The sequence below is a fragment of the Pteropus medius genome, unplaced genomic scaffold (genome assembly GCF_902729225.1).
Source record: "Pteropus medius unplaced genomic scaffold, Ma_sr-lr_union100, whole genome shotgun sequence".
Lineage (NCBI taxonomy): Eukaryota > Metazoa > Chordata > Mammalia > Chiroptera > Pteropodidae > Pteropus > Pteropus medius.
Genome location: NW_024353905.1, coordinates 103,453 through 121,729, shown reverse-complemented (window position 1 = coordinate 121,729; position 18,277 = coordinate 103,453). Strand labels below are relative to the sequence as shown.

The 18,277-nt window shown below is 46.1% G+C and overlaps 1 protein-coding gene and 1 pseudogene across 11 annotated transcripts in view; both read left to right on the top strand.

Annotated features, from left to right (window-relative positions):
• Window positions 1-17,134, top strand: part of KDM5C (lysine demethylase 5C) — a 32,164-nt gene extending 15,030 nt beyond the window's left edge. For 4 of the 11 annotated variants that reach the window (XM_039851464.1, XM_039851463.1, XM_039851457.1 and 1 more), the window contains 14 exons: window positions 4,633-4,752; window positions 4,839-5,033; window positions 9,519-9,700; window positions 9,790-9,914; window positions 10,042-10,189; window positions 10,829-10,934; window positions 11,652-12,010; window positions 12,625-12,763; window positions 13,224-13,403; window positions 13,559-13,696; window positions 13,881-14,480; window positions 14,742-14,820; window positions 14,949-15,148; window positions 15,256-16,436. In XM_039851464.1, the coding sequence (XP_039707398.1) occupies window positions 4,633-4,752; window positions 4,839-5,033; window positions 9,519-9,700; window positions 9,790-9,914; window positions 10,042-10,189; window positions 10,829-10,934; window positions 11,652-12,010; window positions 12,625-12,763; window positions 13,224-13,403; window positions 13,559-13,696; window positions 13,881-14,480; window positions 14,742-14,820; window positions 14,949-15,148; window positions 15,256-15,621 (2,937 nt within the window). In that variant the 3' untranslated portion in view covers window positions 15,622-16,436. Of the gene's footprint in view, window positions 1-4,632; window positions 4,753-4,838; window positions 5,034-9,518; window positions 9,701-9,789; window positions 9,915-10,041; window positions 10,190-10,828; window positions 10,935-11,651; window positions 12,011-12,624; window positions 12,764-13,223; window positions 13,404-13,558; window positions 13,697-13,880; window positions 14,481-14,741; window positions 14,821-14,948; window positions 15,149-15,255; window positions 16,437-16,466 lie in introns of those variants that run through there. The other 7 variants (XM_039851468.1, XM_039851462.1, XM_039851465.1 and 4 more) reach the window with 6 other exon arrangements.
• LOC120593581 (uncharacterized) lies at window positions 7,598-7,716 on the top strand (annotated as a pseudogene).
• Window positions 17,135-18,277: the final 1,143 nt, after the last annotated feature.

Genomic DNA, 18,277 nt, shown 5'->3' with positions numbered 1-18,277 from the left:
CTCTGCCACTTAGTCTAATGCATAGGATATGGTAGGCGGTCAGTACATATTAAATTAATGTCTCTTAGAGATCCCTGGACATCTGTACAGTAGGGCTTTGGACTAGGTCGGTGTTTCTCACCCAAATTTCTTCTTGCCTTTACCTTGTTTCGATATACTACACACCTTGTGAATAATTTATACATTTATTATATTTATTATACGGTTTAGTGATATTTAACCAAGGATTGAGGTATCTAGGGAATTAGAGGAAGCATTCTACAACAGTGCAGGCAACCTTCCTCCACTCAGAGGTGAGGGTATCCTTTCCCCTCTCCACTTCACCCCATTTAAGAACTACTGGACTCGAGATGATCATGGGCCCTTCCTTCCAGTTCTCTTTATAAGTAGACATTGGGTCTAACTTCTCCTCAGACCTTGCCTACAATGTCAAGGAGAATTGTAAGAGTAGAGGATTCTTCTTACAGACTCAGATAGCTAAAATGCATATATATATATATATATATATATATATATATATATATATACACACATACACATACATGTACCTATACACATACATGTATACATATATATACACATACATATGCATATGCATATGTTTAGTTCTTAACCTCGTTTTAAAAAACTTTATGATACACTTTTAAACCTGTGCTGTTTGTTTCCATCTCCACAGCATTTCTCTTGCTCATGGCCCACCAGTTTCTCTGGCCAGTTGCTGCCTCACCTTGTCTGCCTTGCCCCTCCTATAGGTAGTTCCCAGCATCTCCAGGCTTTTTTGGACTTGGCAGGGTCCCTCAGTCCAAAGCACCTGTGATTTTCATATTCTCATGCTGGCAAACTGCAGTTTACCCAGTTGGAGCTCCCCCAGAGCTATCTTTAGCCTGTCCTCCACCCCTACTTCCCCTTTGGTTTGGTTTGGAGAAGGCCATTTCTTTTTATAGATATATAGCATAAGTATTATTTTCATTGTAAAAGAAACATGCCCCCTTTCTAAAAAAAATGGAAATAGATCATCCCTATTTCCTCCCCATTTTGTGTTTCTACCTGTTATTTATCTTTGTAAATTTTGATAGCGATAATCACTGTGTGGGTTTTATAATCTCTTTTGTAAGTTTAATAATCTACAATGGCAGTGTCCAATTTGGTAGCCATTATAGCCACATGTGGCTACTGAGCACTTGAAGCATGGCTTGTTTCAGCTGAAGTGTGCTGAAAGTTAAAACACATGTTGGCGTTTAAGACAGTATAAAACAAATGATATAAAATATTTCACTAACACTTTTATATACTGATTACACATTGAAATGGTAATATTGTGGTTATATTAATTAAATATATTGAAATTAATTTCACTTGTTTTTTAATGTAGTTGCTAGAGAATTTTAAAGTACATATGTGGCTGACATGAATTATATTGGACAGTGCTAGTCAAGAATGATTTTTGCTTTCTTACTATGAACTATTTATAACCACTTTTTTAAAAATACCAAGCCTTTAAAAAAAAACTTTATTGCCATATAATTTACATACCATAAAATTCACCCATTTTAAGTGTACAGTTCAGTTCAAATTTAAAGCATTGTTCTACTATCACCACAATCCAATTAGAACATTTCCATCACCCCCCAAAAATCCTTCATGCCCTTTTGTAGTCATTCTCCATTCTATCCCCTAGTCCCATGCAACCACTAATCTACTTTCTGTCTCCAGAGATTTGCCTTTTGTAGGCAGTTCATATAAATGGAATAATATGTGGTCTTTTGTGTCTGGCTTCTTTCACTTAGCATAATGTTTTCAAAGTTCATCCATGGTGTAGCCTGTATCAGAACTTAATTCCTTTTTATGATGGAATAGTTTTCCATTGTACGGGTATACCACATTTTGTTTATCCATTCATCAGCTGATGGACATTTGGGTCATTTTTTAATAGCTGCAGAATTGTAAGGAGAGCTTTTTAAAATTACTACATAGGAAACAGTAAAGTGACATTGCCAAAGTGAGGGTGTAGGTTGAGACAAAGAATCAGGAGCATTAGGTTCTATTTCTGGCTCTGCTACTTGAGATTTCTCTAGGACTCAGTTTTCACATCTATAAAATTAAAGCTGGAACTAGATCATTCAGCAGATATTGCTAGAAATGTGCAAGGCCTCTGGTCAGCACCCTGAAGGTAAATAAACCAGTCTCTGCCCATAGGTATATGCAGATAGTGGAGGACAGAGGTGAGTAAACAAGTGGAATAAAATGTAGAGATGCTACAAAAGAACAACAGACTGGGTCATTAGGTAGGGGGCAGGGGCGGTCAGGAAAGCATTTGTAGAAGTAGTGATTCTGGAAGGAAGAGTAAGAGTTTGTCTGTCGGGCCATGCTTTATCATGTCGAATGGTGATTCAGGTGAGGACATCTTGGTAGATTTGCATTTTTTAGAAAACAATTCTAGTGGTTGCCAGTACAATAAAATACAGGCAAGAGATGGTAGTGTCACCTCTAAGTAGCAATAAATTTGAGCAGAAGAAAATGTACTGAAGGTGAGAGTTGATCAATGACCTATATAAATGCGCAGATGTATTCACAAATGGGAAGTTCAGTATTGTTAGGATGTTAATTCTCTCCACATTAATTTAGAATCCTACAGAAGAATCATTGGATTGAAGGGTATAAAAATTTTAGATTCTTGTATGTATTAGTAGTTTTGCTTTTCAGAGGATAGACATTATTGGTCCCCTTACTGACACTGTACCTATTTCACTGTGTCTTCATCGTCTGTGCTGGGCAGCTAGAAATGTGACCCTCCCTTACTCCAGCAAAAGACTGGAAATTTACTTTTGAAGAGATTAACTTAGAAGATCTCTGGATTGAGGTCTTCTAGGTACAGTTGAGGGTGGAGGTACAGTGAAAATAGTAAGATTCATCATTGTATACATACTAGATGCTAAGGTTCCCAGCCATCTCCCTCCGCTTGGCTCTTAGAACACTGGTAGTCAGTCAGACCTTCCTTCAGGCAAAATAATGAGAGAATTTTCTCTGGGGAATCTGGCCCAAATGTAAAGAGTTTCTCAAACTAAATGGCTCAGCCAGATCACCCTACAGTGAAGCTCACAGTTGACAAACTTCACTTGTGTACTCAGCTTCCATTCATCTTTTTCATTTATTCTTAAATATAAGTAGACAGACACAGATTAACACCCAACCAAGGAAACTCTAGAAAACAAAATAAAACCAAAGAGGGAAAAGACAACTTGGAAAAACAGCTTAGGCAGGGAGAAGTAAACTTTTAAAAGGAAAGGAAAAGAAACCTCAGTATCTTCAGAGATGAGCATATATTGCAAACATGAAATAAGAACAAGATACTATTTAGAAAATAGACTGAGAACAAAGAAGAGCTCTTGGAAATTAAAATTGTAAGTTTAGAAGATGACTAGTTAAGGAAATCTCCCAGAAAAATAGAATAAAGATGGAAAAAATGTAGAGAAAATTAGAGAATTTAAGAGGTTCGGTATTCAAATAGGAGTTCTGAGAATAGATGAAAACTGAAAGGATCAAATCATTAATGAAATTGTTCAAGAAAATTTTCCTGAACCGAAAGACTGAGTTTCTAGAATCAAAGGGCCTACCCAGTGCATGAATGAAAATAGATTCACAGCAAGGTACATCTGATGGATTTTCATATCAAACACTGGGAACAGAAAATATTCTGCAAACTTCCTGAGAGAGAAAACAGGTTTAATTCAAAGCATTAGAAATCTGAATGGCTTCAGACTTTTCAAAAGCAACACTGGAATCTAGAAGGTTAGAGCCGTGCCTTCAAGTGATTTTCGACTTAGAGTTCTGTATGCAGTGAAATTACCATGTGTGAGAGTAGAATAGACACATTTAAAGAAAAAAAAAAAAAAGCTCTTTTCACCATTTCTCAGGAGGCTGTTGCACAGCAAAGGAATAAACCAAGAAAGGAAAACATGGGACCTGGGAAACAGGTGATCCATCACAAGAGAGTGACGATCCAGGGAGGATAGCTGGTCCTAATTGAAACAGGTCATAAGGCTCCATGAGAGACAGAAATGTCAAAACTGATATAGCAGAGCTAGACACTTGTCCAAAAGGTGGGGAATGAATTACTAATACATGCATAGAAAAGTAAGCAAATGTAGAAGTAGGAGGCTATTTTTAATGTCTAAAGGCATGTTATTTATTGTTAAGGTAAATGCCAAAATAATCAGAAGAGGTGAATGTGATTGGCTCTGGGGAGTGGAGAATGGCAGGACCTGCTGATTTTATTACAAATCTTGTAGAACCATTTGGTTCTCAAAACTGCATGTGTGACTGATAATAATTATTAATGAAAAAACTTTGGCCAGCTTAATGAAAAGCGAGACTTTAAATTTTTATAAAAATTACTAAGGAAGTTGAAATATTTTGGTGTATATATTTCCTACTTTTACCTCAGAACTTTCTGTCATGTGTCAACACAAAACCTTTAGAGCAGAGACTAGTGGTCCTTCCTTTCAGAATTTAGAGAGTCTGGGAATCTGTTGTCAGACTGTGTTTCCTAAGGCTTTCCTTTGTCTCCTTAGATCAGGTTTCTGCAGGCTGTGGACAATCTCTGTCTCAATGACTTTGGCCTTTCTTCCTCAGGTTGTCCGCACAAACCAGTGTGCAGGAGAATTTGTCATTACCTTCCCTCGTGCTTACCATAGTGGCTTCAACCAAGGCTACAACTTTGCTGAGGCCGTCAACTTTTGCACTGCTGACTGGGTGAGTCTGGAGTGTGGTGGGCTGGGGAAGCTGAGGTACCATTGGCCTCCAGACTTAGCCATATTCAACCTTGAACCTGTCCACAGTTGCCAGCTGGGCGCCAGTGCATTGAGCACTACCGCCGGCTCCGTAGATACTGCGTCTTCTCCCATGAGGAGCTCATATGCAAGATGGCTGCCTGCCCCGAGAAGCTGGACCTGAACCTGGCTGCAGCTGTGCATAAAGAGATGTTCATTATGGTGCAGGAGGAGCGGCGTCTACGAAAGGCCCTGCTGGAGAAGGTGAGTTGTGGGGAGAGTGCCCTGGATTGGGTACCCTAGCATGGCAAAGGTGCGGGGAGGAAGGGGTAGCCCCAAGAAGTAGAAGATGTAGCTTCTGTTCTTGGGAGGTAGTGAAATGAACTAGATGGCATCTGGATTGGGAACCACATTCCATTTCCTGCTCTACTATTTACCAACAATCATGAGCAAGTTAATTTACTTCACGGAGCTTCAATATCCCCATCTGAAAAATGAGGATCATATATAATAGTGCTTATCTTTTTGGATAGTTGAGTAGATTAAAATGTTTATTGAGTAACTGAGCCATAGTAGGTGCTGGTATAGCTGCTATTATTTAAATAATTCAGCAAGGCATACTGGCATCTGCCGATTAGCTGGATGACCTTTTCAAGTCACATAACCTCTCATGGTCTCACTTTCCCACTGTGTAAAGTAAGAATAAATACCTAATTTGCAAGGTGGTTTTAAGGCTTGAGTCAGATGATTTATGTCAAAACATGAATTAATGTACTTGTGTAGCAGCTGCTATTATTGGTAATATTAATACATGAAGAAAATGATTGACATATGGAACATTTATTAGGAAATGCCATTTTATTACGTGCAGATGGTTCAGCAGCTCACAATAGGGTAACATTACTAAGGAGATGGCTGTTCTCTTTTAATAGATTTCTCAAAAGCATATGTCAGTAATATGTAGGTGAGTGTAGTTCGGCTGCCTTCTTAAAGTTCCACTCTTGCCCAATTAGGGAATGAACTTAGAATTCTCCATAGGATTACAAAGGAATACTAGTCATGAGGGATCCCTTGTTGCTCATTTAGGATAATACTTTCTTATTTTAAAGCTTATTTATAACTTTCCTATGAGCATGGGCTGTGGGGAGAATTGCAACAACAGTAAGTGTTGGAAGTCTGGGGCCTATCAGTCTGTGACAAAAGTTGGTGAGCCTCTCTCTGGGCTTCTCCAGGAATCATTTGCTCTCTGTTCAGTGCTGTTATTAAATGATGACCCTGGGGCTCTGCCAGATTACAGGAAGGAGCCAAAGCAGTTGGTTGACTCCATCTGCAGTTGGTTGAATCCACAGATGTGAAATCCAGGGATACAGAGGGCTGACTCTATATTTATTGAAAAAAAAATCCACATTTAAGCAGACCTGCACAGTTCAAACTCATGTCCCAGGGTCAACTGCATATACCACATCTTCTTTACCCATTCATCTTATGGATGGGCACCTAGGTTGCTTCCATATCTTGGTTATTGCAAATGCTATAATGAACACGGGGTGCATGTATCTTTTCAAATTAGTATTTTCGATTTCTTCAGATAAATTTCCAGAAGTATTTATCTGAATTGCTGGATCATAAGGTAGTTCTGTTTTTAATTTTCTGAGGAATCATCATACTGTTTTCCATAGTGGCTGCATCAGTTTACAGTCCCAATGGTGCAAGACAGTTCCTTTTTCTCCACATCCTCACCAACACTTATTCTTTGTTGTCTTTTTGATAATAGCCAAATAGATTAAAGACTAAAATGTAAGACCTAAAACCATAAAACTCTTAGAAGAAATCATAGGCAATAAATGCTGACTTCAGTTTTAGCAATATATTTTTGGATATGTCTCTGGGCAAAGGCAACAGAAGCAAAAATAAACATGGGACTACATCAAACTAAAAGCTTTTGTACCACAAAGGAAACTTATCAACAAAACGAAGAGGCAACCTACTTAATGGGAGAAGGTATTTGCAAATGATACATCCAATAAGGGGGTTAATATCCAAAATATATAAAGAACTCATATAACTCAGCATCAAAAAAATATATATATCTGAAAAATGTCAGAGGACCTGAATAGACATTTCTCCACATCTTCTTTATCTATTCATCCATAGACATTTAGATTGTTTACATATGTTATCTATAATCAGCAATAAACATGAAAGTGCAGATATCTTTTCAAGATCTTGATTTTATTTCCTTTGGATGTGTACCCAGAAGTCGGATTGCTGGATCATAGGGTAGTTCTATTTTTAATTTTTTGAAGATCCTCCATACAGTTTTCCATAGTTGCCGCACCAATTTATATTCCCACCAACAGTGCACAAGGATTATCTTTACTCCTGCCCTTGCTAACACTTGATAATAGTCATCCTGATAGGTGCGAGGTGATATCTCATGATTTTGATTTGCATTTTCCTAATGATTAATGATTTTGAGCACCTTTTCATGTATCTGTTGGCCATTTGTATGTTTTCTTTAAAAAATCTATTTAGGTTCTTTGTCCATTTTTTAAATTGGATTATTTGTGGTTTTTTGCCATTGAGTTATATATTCATATCCTATATGTCCTTATCTGGTTTGGTTATTAACCCTTTATCAGTTATATGGTTTGCAAATATTTTTTCCCATTCTATAGGTTGCCTTTTCATTTTATTGTTTCTTTTGCTGTACAGAAACTTTTTAGTTTGATTTAGTCCCACTTACTTATTTTTGCTTTTGTTGTTTGTGTTTTTGGTGTCATATGCAAAAAAATCATTGCCAAGACTAATGTCAAGATTTTTTTCCTGTCTGTGGCCATGCCACCTGAACCAAGCCCGATCCCGTCTGATCTCGGAAGCTGAGTAGGGTCGGGCCTGGTTAGTACTTGGTTGGGAGACCACCTAGGAAGACCAGGTGCTGTAGGTGTAAAAAAATAAAAAATAAGAGATTGTAAGTAGACAAGGTCCTTGCAATCTGTGAGGTCAACCAAGGGTTGCCTCGCCTAAAAAAAAAAAAAGATTCTCCCCCACCCCTTTGTTTTCTTCTAGGAGTTTTATGATTTCAGTTTCTATGTTTGTCTTTAATCTATTTTCAAGTTAATTTTTGTGAGTGGTATAAGATAGGGGTCCGGTTTTATTCTTTCGCATGTGGTTATCCATTTTTCCCAGCACCATTTATTTTAAAGCTTATTTATAACTTTCCTATGAGCATGGGCTGCGGGGAGAATTGCAACAACAGTAAGTGTTGGAAGTCTGGGGCCTATCAGTCTGTGACAAAAGTTGGTGAGCCTCTCTCTGGGCTTCTCCAGGAATCATTTGCTCTCTGTTCAGTGCTGTTATTAAATGATGACCCTGGGGCTCATCTTATTGAAGAGACCGTCCTTTCCGCATTGAGTAGTCTTGGCTCCCTTGTCAAATATTAGTTGATCATATATACGCAGGGGTTTATTTCAGGGCTCTCAGCTCTGTTCCCTTGGTCTGTGTATTTTGATTTTATGCCAGTACCATACTGTTTTGCTTGCTATAGCTTTAAAGTATAGTTTGAAATCTTGAAATGTAGCTCCAGTTTTGTTTTTCTTTCACAAGATTGCTCTGGCTATTTGAGATCTTTTGTGGTTCCACTTATTCTAAGTGTTTAGTTGCTTTCTCTTTGTTAACCCTCATAACAACCCACTGAGGATGGTACCATGATCGCCAAGATAAGGAAACTGAAACCTACAGAGGTTTAAATAATTTATTCAAAATCACACAGCTAGTAAAAGGCAAAGTGAGATTTGTAATGTGCCGTGGACTCATATCTTATGCAGAGGTTAGGGATTAAATTTGGTGTAGAAGATAAAAACTGTTAAGAGTCAAAATGTCCCTTTAAATTCCCTAAAATTGCCCATAATGATAGCATTGTATTGTCTTTCAGTTCCTCCAACAAAGCTAGCTTTTTCTCCATTTTTGGAATGGATTGTGTTTTCTTCATCTGAGCAACAGATGAAGTCATTGGCTTGGGTTTGGGAGCCATGTTGTTGAAAACTATATTGTATCTTTAAACAGTGGACACAGGCACATGGTTTTATTTATGTAAGTTATATATGTGCAAACAGTGTGTCCTGTCTGTTAAGCAGCCAGCACAGTGCCTGGAACAGAGTGGGCACTGAGTTACTGGAAGCCAGCATCGTTCCCCAGTACATGGCCTTTTTCTTGCCCACTCCCACACATTGCCACCTCTCTGGTGCTTTGGTCTACCATTTTCTTTACTACTCACCCAAAAGGCCCTTTCAGCTGATTTGAATCTTACCTGATTCTTCTTCCTGTAAGGCAGGGGTCCCCAGCCGCAGGCCATGGACCAGTATCAGTCCGTGGCCTGTTAGAAACCGGGCTGCACAGCAGGAGGTGAGTGGCAGGCGAGTGAGTGAAGCTTCATCTGTATTTGTAGACACTTCCCAGCACTAGCATCACTGCCTCAGCTCCACCTCAGATCATCAGGCATTAGATTCTCATAGGAGCACTGGTCCTTGGTGCCAAAAAGGTGGGGGACACTGTTCTTGCCCTGGCTTATCTGGTTCCCCAGCTTTGAGAGTCTGGACTTCATAGAGGCATGTGCTCTGTGATGTTTGGTCTCCCCCACAGCTCTCAGCACAGATTTATATCTAACATGGGGCTTGGTAGTGGCTCAGATGGGGATTTCTGCAGCCCTGTTCTGGCTCTATATAATGTACGTGGGTCGAATGCCCCCAGGGCATCACGGAAGCTGAGCGAGAGGCTTTTGAGCTGCTCCCGGATGATGAGCGCCAGTGCATCAAGTGTAAGACCACGTGCTTCCTATCAGCCCTGGCCTGCTACGACTGCCCAGACGGCCTTGTCTGCCTTTCCCACATCAATGACCTCTGCAAGTGCTCCAGTAGCCGGCAGTACCTGCGGTGAGCAGGGGGCCTACCTGGAGGAAGTGGGACGAGGAGGGAGATGCAGAGCTGGGCCAGAGATGCTCTTCCCTGCCCTCTTCCTCCAGGTATCGGTACACCTTGGATGAGCTCCCTGCCATGCTACATAAGCTGAAGGTTCGGGCTGAGTCCTTTGACACCTGGGCCAACAAAGTGCGAGTGGCCCTGGAGGTGGAGGATGGGCGGAAGCGCAGTGAGTGATGGGGGGATGGAGGGACTCCACAGGCAAGTTCTATTCCCTTGTCTTCTGTACCCGCCACCTTCTTTCTCTGCCTTTACTCAATACTGCCTACTCCTTGCTGCTCTCATTCTCTCTGCAGGCCTTGAAGAGCTGAGGGCACTAGAGTCTGAGGCCCGTGAGCGGAGGTTTCCTAACAGTGAGCTGCTGCAGCGACTGAAGAACTGCCTGAATGAAGCAGAGGCTTGCGTGTCCCGGGCTCTGGGACTGGTCAGCGGCCAGGAAGCTGGGTATGGCAGCATGAGGTGTTGGGTACAGGTAGCCTGTCGAGAGCCAGCACATAGGAAAAATACTATAAGGGATGGACTGACTCTGAGCACCAGTGGGCAGACAGCATCGGCAGGAAGCTGACAAACAGTGCTGTGTGAGGTGGCCTGTGAGGTTGTTGGGGATGGCAAGGAGACCAGGCAGCTAGAATGGAGAAGAGCCCCTCAGTGCTAAGAAATCTAGAAATCTTTCTTTTCATCAGTACCTAGAGATTTCAGGCAGGGTGAGGGATTTTGTGGGCAAGAAGGAATTGTGGAAGGTTTAGGGGCCAGAAAAGGGCACAGAGGCATAAACTTGACCATAGAGTTAGTTCACAGTAGAGGATGGATTGAAAAGTTCAGTTTATTTTGCCATCAGTTCATTTCTACGTTCCCCCTCCCAGATATATCCTATATTCTTCTCTTCTAATTCTTTTCACTCGTTATATGAATGTGCTTGTATCTTAGAACCCTCCCTCTACCCTGGGCAGTTTGGTGGGGATGGGACTGTGAAGCATGAGAGATCAAGGTGGGCAGGTCTGAGGAAAGGTGTTGGGTCCCAACACAGACATGGACGGAAGGGACTAAGTTTGAGCCGGAAACCCCACATGTGAAACTCCATAGTCCCCACAGGGTAGCTGGTCTACAGATGACCCTGGCTGAGCTCCGGGACTTTCTGGACCAGATGAACAACCTGCCTTGTGCCATGCACCAGATTGGGGATGTCAAGGTGAGGAGGGGTAGACTTGGAGTGCTGCTGAGGGATCAGGGGGATTGGGGGACCTGAGTAGTAGGCTACTCTTGGCTCCCTTAAAAAGGGTCAAGTATTTGGGCAAGACAGATTGCACATGTGAGAAAATAACAAGAGATAGGAGGCAAAGGATCTAGCAACTGCCTCTTAGAAATGGGATTTAAGGGGACAGGTAGCAAGGATATGAGTACAGGATATAGAGTCAAAGGAAGGTTTCCTGGCAGAGGTGGAAGGGGAAAAGGAGGAAGTAGTAAGGGTATTTGTGGGCCTGGGAACCTGGGTCAAGTTAAGGAAGGTAAAGAACTGGGATGGAGAGAGCAGTGGACACCAGTTTGAGTACAGGGGTTTATGAGAAGGCCAAGCATAGCAGAGCATTTTTAGGGTGGAGGGTCTCTTGGTGCTATACATCAGAGTCCTCTGGAGACTTACATAAAGCACAGACTCCTGACCAACCTCTATTAAGATTCTAGGTGTCTGGTTCAGGAATCTGCATGTTAACAAATTGCCCAGGGTATTCTAACAGTGAATGTTAGGAACCACTGTCTTAGGGCATGGCTAAGGAGATGAGCCTAGCCCATGCTACACTCTCTTCCCAAATACTAGAGGGTGAGAAGGTAGGTGAGGCGAGGGGATCTGGTGATAGGACCACTAAGTGGGCCCAGCTAAGGAGTTTGTTCTTCATCTGTGTCCTGGTAGGGTATTCTGGAACAGGTGGAGGCCTACCAGGCTGAGGCTTGTGAGGCCTTGGCTTCACTGCCCTCCAGTCCAGGGCTACTGCAGTCCCTGTTGGAGAGGGGGCGGCAGCTGGGGGTAGAGGTGCCTGAGGCCCAGCAGCTCCAGCGGCAGGTGGAACAGGCGCGATGGCTGGATGAGGTGAAACGCACGTTGGCCCCCTCAGCCCGAAGGGGCACCCTGGCTGTCATGCGGGGACTGTTGGTCGCGGGTGCCAGTGTAGCCCCTAGCCCTGCTGTGGATAAGGCCCGGGCTGAGCTGCAGGAGCTGCTGACCATTGCTGAACGCTGGGAAGAGAAGGCCCACCTCTGCCTGGAGGCCAGGTAGGTCCATCCTCATCCCATCCCTACTTTATCTACCCCAACCTTCAAGTTTCATGGAGAAGCTGAAGATGATTCCCATGGGTGGCCTTGGGCAGCAGACTCCTGTATTGGTGTATTGACTGTCCTCTTTTTTGTTCCCTAGCTGATCTTTTTTTTTTAACTCCACACACACATAGAAGCAGAGACAGGCTTGTGGGGAAGCAGAGATGGACAGACACAGGTGTATAGAGGACTAACTCTGCAAACTGATGTGTGCACGTGCACACGAGCACAAGTACGAACAGGCAGATGGACAGATGTCAATAGAAAGAGACCACCACGCACAGGGCAATCTTACAAACTGCAGCACCAGATTAATACCTCAGGTTGTGTGTATAGGCATTGCCAGCAGGCTGACAGACTGGCGGACAAGCAGAGGCACAAGGGCTCTGGCAGAAGTTGGGTGCATGCAGTCTGGAGCAAGCAGTGACTGGCAGCCACCTATAGGCAGAATACATGCAAGTAGGACCATGTGGCAGCCCCAGGGGCTCGTGCTGATATTATCTGGTGGTCAGGCTGGGTTTCTGATCTGTTGGACCACCCTAGACTGAGGCCTCCTTTCCCCCTACCTTTAGGCAGAAGCATCCACCAGCCACACTCGAGGCCATAATCCATGAGGCAGAAAACATCCCGGTTCACCTGCCCAACATCCAGGCTCTCAAGGATGCTCTTGCTAAAGCCCGGGCCTGGATTGCTGATGTGGATGAGATCCAAGTGAGGATCCTGTTGTCCCCTTTCCTCCACCCCAGATCTTTAGTCCAGCCAGGAGAGATGGCATACATTGGGTTGTGCTGGGTTGGGTTGGCTCAGCTAGAGAGAGGAAGGGGGCACGGCACAGCATGAAGAGGGGTTGCGAGGCTGGTCTGAGGGAAGAGAGGATGCTGATAAGGGCAAGAATGGTAGGAGCAGGAAGGGTAGAAGAGGCAAACCACAACAAAATAAGTAGTCTGGTGGTCCTGGGGATGGACTGGATATCTGGCGGTTGAGCCAGTGGATGTAGGTAGGAGTTGTGGGGGAGAGCCAAATGGCACGCTTGCCTTAGGATGACCCCTGTTTTCTTCTGCCTCAACATTGCAAGTCCAATCCATCTTCCCAGCTCAGGGCCAGGCTCAGAGTAACATCAGTAGATGTTGGCATGTTGACTTGACTTGGTCTTTATCTTGCCCTGTCCCAGAATGGTGACCACTACCCCTGCTTGGATGACTTGGAGGGCCTGGTGGCTGTGGGCCGGGACCTACCTGTGGGGCTGGAGGAGCTGAGACAGCTAGAGCTGCAGGTACTGACAGCACACTCCTGGAGGGAGAAGGCCTCTAAGACCTTCCTCAAGAAGAATTCGTGCTACACGCTACTGGAGGTGAGGCCCAGCACCTGACCCACAGCTTCTGTCCCTGGCCTGGCTATTGTGAGACAGCTCACACGAGAACATGGGGCTTAGGGGTGCTGCAAAGGGGAGAAAAAAGGGCGAGCAGCAGGGGAAAGCCCATCATCCCCCACCTCTGTCTGCCTCAGGTGCTCTGCCCATGTGCAGACGCCGGCTCAGACAGCACCAAGCGCAGCCGGTGGATGGAGAAGGAGCTGGGGTTGTACAAATCTGACACAGAGCTGCTGGGGCTATCTGCGCAGGACCTCAGGGACCCAGGCTCTGTGGTAAGGAGCTTTGGCCCAGATGGGGAGAAGAGCCTGGCAACGATAGAGTGTCTGAGTTGGGTGACCATGGGCAGATCGCTTGCTTCCTGGGCCTCAGTTCTGGTTTGGGGGTGGGGTGTTTATGGCAGCAGAGAAAAGAGAGAATGAGTTCCTGACCTCCTTTCCCCCATCCTGGGCACGGCAGATCGTGGCCTTCAAGGAGGGGGAACAGAAGGAGAAGGAGGGTATCCTGCAGCTGCGTCGCACCAACTCTGCCAAGCCCAGTCCACTGGCATCATCAACCACGGCCTCCTCTGCAACCTCCATCTGTGTGTGTGGGCAGGTGCCGGCCGGGGTGGGAGCTCTGCAGTGTGACTTGTGTCAAGACTGGTTCCATGGGGGATGTGTGTCGGTACCCCGCCTCCTCAGCTCCCCGAGGCCCAGTCCCACCTCATCCCCACTGCTGGCCTGGTGGGAGTGGGACACCAAATTCTTGTGTCCACTGTGCATGCGCTCACGGCGCCCACGCCTGGAGACCATCCTGGCACTGCTGGTAGCCCTGCAGAGACTGCCAGTGCGGCTGCCCGAGGGCGAGGCCCTGCAGTGCCTCACAGAGAGGGCCATCAGCTGGCAAGGCCGTGCCAGGCAGGCTCTGGCCTCTGAGGATGTGACTGCTCTGTTGGGACGGCTGGCTGAGCTTCGCCAGCAGCTACAGGCTGAACCCAGGTCCGAGGAGCCCCCTACCTACCTTTCAGCCCCTGCTTCTGACCCTCTCAGAGAAGGCAGTGGCAAGGATTTGCCTAAGGTGAGCTGCCCAGCCCAGCTGTTGTTCTCAAATTCATCTCCTAGCCCTGTCCCTGCTCTCTGACTTTCGGTCTCCTTTGGCCTACCCTCCCTGCCCCATGCTATATCCTGTACAGATTCCTAGATTGTTCCCTGCCGGCAGCCTGTATCTCCCCTCCTCCTCCAGGAGGTGCGGGGCTCGAGTCTGGGTTGGCAGGGCAAGAACAGGGCCTAAGGGCCTGGTTCTTCAGTTACTACTCCCCATTCTTGCTCTCCTTGGCAGGTCCAGGGGTTACTGGAGAATGGAGACAGTGTGACCAGTCCTGAGAAGGTAGCCCTGGGGGAGAGCTCAGGTAAGAGAGGTAGGTCTAAGTGTGGGCAGGCTGTTTATCGGATATCACCAGACTTGATCCATGTGGTCCTTGGCTCTGTCGTGATGGGGTACGACCAGGGGCAGCTTCTAACCCAGCCTGTCCCCGCAACCCCCCAGACCTGGAGCTGCTGTCCTCATTATTGCCACAGTTGACTGGCCCCATGTTGGAGCTGCCTGAGGCGACCCGGGCCCCCCTGGAGGAGCTTATGTTGGAGGGGGACCTGTTAGAGGTGACCCTGGATGAGAACCATAGCATCTGGCAGCTGCTGCAGGCTGGGCAGTCTCCAGACCTGGACCGTATCCGCACACTTCTGGAGGTGAGGAAGGGTTTGCGGGTGGGTCCAGGAGGTCAGGCCAAGCAGGCAGAGAGCCCAGACCTGACCACTAGCCCACCACACCTTTTTCTGCCTATCTGTGATCACAGCTGGAGAAGGCAGAGCGCCATGGGAGCCGGGCCCGGGGCCGGGCGCTGGAGAGACGGCGGCGGCGGAAGGTGGATCGGGGTGGGGAGGGCGATGACCCAGCCCGAGAGGAGCTAGAGCCAAAGAGGGTCCGGAGCTCAGGGCCAGAGGCCGAGGAGGCCCAGGAGGAGGAGGAGCTGGAGGAGGAGACTGGGGCCGAGGTTCATCCCCAAGTCCTGCCCACCACTGGCAGCCCCAGCACCCAGGAGAACCAGAATGGCTTGGAGCCAGCGCTAGGGGCCAGTTCAAGCCCTTCAGCCCCTTTCTCCACTCTGACTCCCCGGCTACCTGTGGCCTGCCCACAGCAGCCGCCTCAGCAACAATTGTGACAGTGGCTAAGCCTGGCACAGACCCCAACAGAGACCCCCCCCTTGGCCTCAAGGATCCTCTTTCTGACCATCAAGCCTGCTTCTTGGGAGGTGGATGAGTAGGGGATGGGCTGCCCCCACCCCACCACCCCCTGAGTCCCTTGACTTTTATATTCTGATTCCAAGGTATTGTTCAGACCTCAGCTCCTGGGGGCCGGCCCCTGGAGTCCCCCTCCCTGGTAGCCTCTAACCAGCATTCCCAGACACCTGAGGCAGATAGACGGATGGGTGGGCAGGTGGGCAGGGGGTTGGCTGGGGCTGGGCCAGCACCATTCCAGAGACAAGGCCAGTGCATTTGTAAACTGGAGGCATCTCCTTTTCCCTGCCCCAGTTCCAGCCCTGGCCAAGCCAGGCTACACTAACCTCACCTCCCCCTCCCCACTCCCCTTTTCCATCTTCCCTACCTCCCTTCACCTCCCTTTCCCTTACCCCTTCCCCTGACTGGTCTACCCAGGAGGAGGAAACTTCACATAGCTGTGTTCACAGTTTCTTTTAAATAAATTCAGTTGGGGAGCTGACCAGGGCTCCCTGTTATCTGAAGAAAGCTTTTGGTGCTTGTCCTCACAACCACCTCGACCTTTCCTCCCTTTCCTGCCCTATCTTTTCCTCCTCCTGGGTTCATGTTGTAATAAAACAAGTTTGTTGGTGTGTAATTAATTTGTTCAAAAGAAAAAGAAGCAAAACAAGAAACTTGGTTCCAACTGAAGCCTATTTTAATTTTATTTTATTATTTTCCTCTTGTTAGAAATAAAACCCTTAGCAACATTTTTTGGAAACATGTTTCTGAAGTGTATTTCTCTTTGAAGGGGGAGAAGAGTGATGAGTACCTCCATCACCTGTCAGTGGAGCGGCTGCCGTGCTGGCAGGAGCACTAGGGCTGAAGCCGGGGAGCTCTGGGCCCTGGAACCAAGTTCCACCAGGTTCTACCTAACTGGGGGGCAGGACATTCCCAAGTCTCTCCCACTCCACCCCAAGCCAGTTTTCCCCGTCTTCCCAACAGATGGCCCTGCACTTCTCAACACCTCCAGCAGCCCTCACCGTATCATCTTCCTCAAGCCCCCAGAGCGATTTATTTATTTCTGGCTTTATTGAGGTTTAATTTATGTACCATAAAATTTACCTGTTTGAAATGTACAATTCAATGATTCAGAGGGATACTTCTAATGTGCAGATCTGATCATGTCACTCTACTGCTTAAAACCATCCATGATGCTTCATTTCTCTGAAGACCAAAATTATATAATCTCATTCTTTCTGGAATGCTTTCTTGTCTAACCCGTATGCCACATTCAGGAACCCTTCTCTGATTTTTTTCCACCCTCAGAGGTTCTTTCTGCCCCTGTGAATGAGGTCTAAAGCTCAGATGTGTGGTCCTTTGCAATCCGAGTTCACTTTTTAAGGAACAGCTTTATTGTAATATAACTTACATACCATGCAGTTCACCTTAAAGTATACAGTTCAGTGGCTTTTAGTATATTCTAGTTGGGCAGCCATCACTGCAAAAGATTTTAGAATGTTTTTATCATTCCCAAACTACACGCTCCTTAAGCATCATTCCCCCTCCCCCAGTCCCCCAGCCCTAGGCCATCACTAATCTATATGGATTTGCCAATTTTGAACATTTTATATAAATGGAATCATATAATATGTGATCCTTTGTGACTGTGTTCTTTCACTTAGCATAATGATTTCAAGCCAAGTTCACTTTGAAATGTAGATATTAACGATGCCTTTATATTGGACAGTTTTGTCCCTTTCTGGGCCAAGTGAAGGTGTTGGACTAGATCTAGGACCATCACAGGAGTTTGTTTATGTATTTTTGTGGGGGTTCTCATGCATGTTTTTCTGGCAAGAAGACTAACCAGCTTGCATCAGATTCATAGAGAGATTCTCGTCCTTCCAAAGGCTGAGAACCACTTTTTGTAGTCTTGAATGTTGTGCTCAGTCTGCCCATGATAGGAGGATACAGAGGAGGAAGCAAGAGCATCAAAGTAGCTTCAGGCGGGGCAGCCCACCAGCTTCCCATCATGCCTTGCTCTGCAAGGGCTATTGGGGGTGGGGGAGGAGGGGGCAGGTGCTATGCGCAGGGCTTAAAGGCTAAATGCCAGGCCCTGATGCCTACCTAGCCCAGGAGGCCAACACACTGCCACTGCCCTCATCTGAATGCTCTGGGCTCATTTTGCTTCACTTATCCCTTCCCAAGATTTCCAGTTAGGAACCTAGTGATGAGTGAGAAAGCCCACCTCTTCTGGCAGCTTTGGTGGGAGGGTTTGGCTTAGCCCTGCCTCCATTTTCCAATCAGGACATGCTGGGCTGTACAAGTAAGGGAGGCGGGGACCCCTATACAACCCTGTCCTGGGCCTAGTTTGGCCCCAGGCCCTAGTCCAGGGGAAAAGGCTGACCTTTTGTCAGCCCACCTGTATGGAAATGATCCTGAAAAGAGGATTAGAGATGACCTCAGAAGAGACCAGTGTGAACTAAAGTCAGGGACAGGAAGGGGCTCAGGCTCAGCACTTCGCTATCGTTCTCCAGCCTATGGCCATGCCACCCTGAACACACCCAATCTTGTCTGATCTCGGAAGCTAAGCAGGGTCGAGCCTGGTTAGTACTTGGAAGG